Source organism: Tupaia chinensis, unplaced genomic scaffold, assembly GCF_000334495.1.
Source record: "Tupaia chinensis unplaced genomic scaffold, TupChi_1.0 Scaffold000558_1, whole genome shotgun sequence".
Taxonomy (NCBI): Eukaryota; Metazoa; Chordata; class Mammalia; order Scandentia; family Tupaiidae; genus Tupaia; species Tupaia belangeri.
This window is the reverse complement of record NW_006160070.1, coordinates 1465247-1469981: the sequence shown is the minus strand read 5'-3', so window position 1 is coordinate 1469981 and position 4735 is coordinate 1465247. Positions and strand designations below refer to the sequence as shown.

The following is a 4735-nucleotide window of genomic DNA, read 5'->3' as shown; positions in this document are numbered from 1 at the left end:
GCTCTCTGCAGGGAGGAACCCGAGGACAGGGACGGGGAGAGCTGTGTGCACCTGCTCTCTGCAGGGAGGGACCCCAGGATGAGGATGGGGAGAGCTGTGTGCACCTGCTCTCTGCAGGGAGGAACCCGAGGACAGGGATGGGGAGTGCTGTGTGCACCCGCTCTCTGCAGGGAGGAACCCGAGGACAGGGACGGGGAGAGCTGTGTGCACCTGCTCTCTGCAGGGAGGAACCCGAGGACAGGGATGGGGAGTTCTGTGTGCACCTGCTCTCTGCAGGGAGGAACCCCGAGGACAGGGACGGGGAGTGCTGTGTGCACCTGCTCTCTGCAGGGAGGGACCCAAGGACAGGGAGTTCTGTGTGCACCTGCTCTCTGCAGGGAGGAACCCCGAGGAGACACAGGCAGCCAGGGAGAAGTCGAGCAGGGGTGGGAGCAGGAGGTGTGGTCCCACTCCACGGCTAGGGTTGTGGAGACCTGCAGGTCACATGGTCCCACGGGTGCTGTGAGAAAGCCACACAGGCCACCTCCGAAAGTGCAGACGGACCCGATGAAATCCCACGGACAAGGACCAGGACTTCTGAGCGTGCTCCCGGGCTGAGCAGCGTTCAGGCGGCAGGGACTGGTTATTCCGAGGGTGCCAGCAGCTGCAAGAACATCTGGGCCTCGTCTGGCCTTGGTGGTCGTGGTGGTTTAGGATGGGTGGCTCGCGGAGAAGGACGTCGGGACCAGCCGATGAGCCGCCACTCGCGCGAGAATTTGAGAATCAAAAAGTAATGAGCGCGTGGTCGGACACACTGCGTGTGAAGATCCGCGCATTCTTTCTCATTTCATGTTTTTGAAGGTTTTGCTCTGGGGCATGTGTGCTCATTAGAGACAGAGAGGGAAACTGAGAAATCGCTCGCCAGGGGAAGGCCACAGCCCCATCCTCCACTCTCCTCGGGATTTTGGGCACGTGTGCACACATGCCCAGTGTGGCCGCCAAGCTGCCCTGTCTGGGATTCGGGACTGCAGCGTCGGTGACGTGGGATCCAGTGCCTTAACCTCCATGCCGCCTGCTGGCCCGAGATCCACACATGCTTAATAGTAATGAGAAATGAAAATACAAGTCAAGGGGCCAGCAGATAGCATAGTGGTTGTGTCACTGGACTCCCCTTTCAAGTCCCTGACCCGGCGGTCTGAAACTCATGTCAGGTATGTGTGCACGTGCACCCAAGATCCTGGGAGGAGGGTGGGGAAGGGACTGCGGCATGGCCGTCCCACCCGGGGGGGTGATTTCCCACTTTCCTTCTCACTGTCTCTGTCTCCACCACCACTCACAAGCACATATGCTCGGAGGCAAAAACCTCTACAAATAATCCAATCAAAAAGAGTTTTCTGGGACCAGCAGATGGTGCAATGGACTCCCATGTGGTCGACTACAGTTTGAGTCCCAGATCAGGTGGCTTAAAATTCATGCTGGGTGCATGTGCGTCCATGCCCAAAATCCTTAGGGGAGAATAGAGAAGGGATTGCCATGTGGTCGTCCCCCCAGGGTGCTTTCTCCTCCACCACCTAGTGCACACACCCTACAGCAAATAAAACAAAAACAAAGTTCTGGGAAGATCCTAGAATAAAGGAAATTCCCTTAATAAAGCAGGGGCCAGGGGTCAGTAGATGGTGCAGTGGCTAAGGCACGGGACTCTCACACGGCCGACTGGTTCGAGTCCTGGACCCGGCAGCATGGACGTCATGTCAGGCGGGTGTGTGTGAATGGAGGAGGATCGCGAAGACATCTCTCCCTGGAGGGTGATTTCTCACTTCCCCACTCCAGCAAGTGCGCGCGCCCTACGGCAGAAGCTGTAAAGGTAAAGCAGGGCCGGCTGGCGCAGCTCCTTCTGCTGTCCCATTGCCTATAATTCTGGTGAGGGTGGAGCCTTCTCAGCCGTTTGGACCACGAGGTGCCCTGAGGGACGGAAGCTCACACCGGAAGAAGGGGTTGCCGGAGCGTCTCCGACTGTGGGCTGAGACACGGGCCTCGTAAGTCGGGAATGGCGCCTCACGTACCTGGACCCCCGCCCTGAGCGCAAACGCTAACTGGTGCGAGGCCAAGTGACGTTTGCTTTTTCTTACGCTTTGCCATGCCCCGCCTGCTTCGAGCTCGCCTTTCTAGACTCTTCGCTCGCGTCATTTCGCTCTGGGATGGCAGCTGCAGAACTGCTCCCCACGACCTTAGTGACACCGAGGGCTGTGCCGTCGCCCGCTCTCCCGAGAGGGGACATGGTTACGAGTGCAGAAAGGACCCGGGTTCCAGGACCGAACGCCACTTCCATGATAGAGACGAACGGAAGTGAATTCGGGGGCGTTCATTAAACTGTACCGGGAACAGCGGGCCTGGTCACAGCCCTAATGGAGCGGAGCCCCTTCTAACAGAAACGAGCAGGGACCACCACACCCATGGCGTGGTGACCAGAGTGCTCCCTCTGGGTGCTCCAGGACGGTCTTGAATGCCTGCCTCGTGGAACAGAGGAAGGAGGGCCACCCCTGCCTCTCGAGACTCGTGGTCACCTCGGTGCAGGGACCGGAGCAGCTAATCCGCTCAGACGTGCGTGGTGAGTAGGGCGCTAGCTAGTTGCACATCAGAGCCCGTTCTGTGGTCACAGGTGCCCTTCCTGGCTGAGGTGGGCTGATGTCAGGAAGGCAAGGACGGTTTAACCTCAAGAGGAGCTAGTGAGGTCACGTGAGTAGACTCAGCGGGACCTCTGGAGGTCAGGGAGAGGATGGGGTTCTTGTGAAGGCTGATCTGCCCACGGTGAGGGGCCAGCACCCTCTGCCATGGGCATTACGGGGAGCAGACATTACATCATCTCTGCCCCGTGTGCATTAGGCGGCAGAACGTGGGGTACCTGGAGGGTGTGGGGAGAGCACCCACCTTCACCACGGTGACCATTCCCTCGTTGGTGACGGGGTCTGTGCGGACGCTGAAGTGCCCGGAGGGGTCTCCGCTGATGATGCGGTAGACGGCATTCCAGTTTGGCGAGTGGGGCTGGTCTCGGTCCGCCACAGTGAGGTTTGCAACCACCGTCTCCACCCGGTTTTCAGGGACCTCCCCGGAGAACTGGAATGTCAGAAGGGAATTTGTGCACCCATGGAGAGTCTGGGGCAGTGCCACACCTCTGCCCGAGTGCCCTCCCCACGGTGACCATGTCATGATGACGGATGGGCATTGAGGGCCTCTGGCCCCTGTAGCCGAGGCCCAGCCAGCGCCGAGGCTCACGTCTGCTCACACCCACCTCCAAACCAAGCCTTGCCCATGTATACACGCGCGCGTGCACGCCAGGCCTCCCTCCCGAGTCTGCTCCCAGCTCTTCTCGTGCACAGAAGACCAGACCACAGCTGGGACCTGCTTGGTAGACGGGGAACTGAAAACACGGAGCGGCGCTGCCACAGCTTCCTGGGGTGCCGTCCTGGGCTCCCACCATCCCTCTGGTTGCCCCATTTCACAGATGAAGTTAACACCCCTTGGGGCGCCAGGGAGGCAGGGCCCCCGAAGGTCTGGCCCAGAGGTCCCAGCCCCACGCATTCAATTGGCACCTCCAGGAGGGCCCGGCCCAGTCCCCACAGCCTGGTCGCAGGGGTGTGCAGGTGCCCGGTAACACCCCAGGCGTGGCCCCTCGACCTCGCCTCCCTCACAGCTTCCTTCCCCAGCCTGGCCCACACCACCCACCCTGCCTCCCGCCCTGAGGGCCGCTTTTTCTCCGGGGCCTTTCCCAGGCCTCTGTACCCAGGAGGGCTGCTCTCCCAGCAGGCACATTCAGGTCGGGGAACGGGGCCAGTGCCGCTTCGTAGAGGGCAAGTCCCCCGGGAGCTCACAGCGGCCCAGCCTCTGCCCGCTGCAGCCCGACCCCGGCATGTCTCACTCCTGAAGGAGACAGGAAAACCGGAGTCCGAGCCCACCAGGCGGGAGGCTGTTCCCGGGGGAGAGGACTGCACGAACCCCGGACAGGCGAGTAGCCCTCTGTACTCCAAGGCTCCACAGTCCTTTGGCCACCCCACTGGACAGGCGCAGTGCTCAGCCTGAGACCCACAGGGGCCCGGCTCGGGGCCTGATTAAAGGGCTCCACCCACCACCGCACGCGCCGAGTTCAGACCAGACACGACCACCTTGTGAGGAAGGAGAACTGGGTCTGTCCCAGGGGTCCCGTCCGGCGTGGCCGTGCGGCCTGTGGGCCACAGCCCAGAGGACGGCAGTGTGGGAGCAGGGGTCGCACCTCGCAGTCGTGGGCTGGGTTTGCTGAAGCCGAGAGCTGAGGTGCCCTCTCTGCTGCGCGTTTGCTCTCTGGCCTGCCAGAGGCAGGGTCAGCCCCCGGGGCCCCACCAGCAGTTCAGAACCGTACGCGGCCTCGGTCAGGGGCTAGTCTGTGTCCCTGCTCCGACCTGGGCATGTGACCACGAGAGGCGTGCTCGGACCCTGGATTCAGCCATGCCTGAAGTCAGTGTCTGAGTCACCTGCGACAGCGTTCGCTGTTCCTGCTCGGCTCCCTCCGTGTTTGCGGGGGACACGCTTCGCCGCCTCCTCCCCAGTCGTGAGGTCAGGTGACCTAGGCCTGCAGTCAGGGCAGGCTCTGGCTGTACAGAGGAGCTTGGTGGCCGCTCCCTTGAGCCGTGACCGGCCTGCCCGCAGGAGGAGCCGCCGAGGTAAGTGAAGGGCATAGCAGGAGCCTCTGCCACTGTCCCTGGCCCAGTCCCCGAGTGTCCCG

The 4735-nt window shown here is 61.8% G+C and overlaps 1 protein-coding gene across 1 annotated transcript in view; it reads right to left on the bottom strand.

The window, feature by feature from the left end:
• The window catches only part of CDH4 (cadherin 4), a 397589-nt gene that overhangs the window by 21318 nt on the left and 371536 nt on the right, over positions 1 to 4735 (bottom strand). Inside the window, exon 8 of the mRNA XM_027775375.1 lies at positions 2908 to 3093. Coding sequence (XP_027631176.1) covers positions 2908 to 3093 — 186 coding nt within the window. The remainder of the gene's footprint in view (positions 1 to 2907; positions 3094 to 4735) is intronic.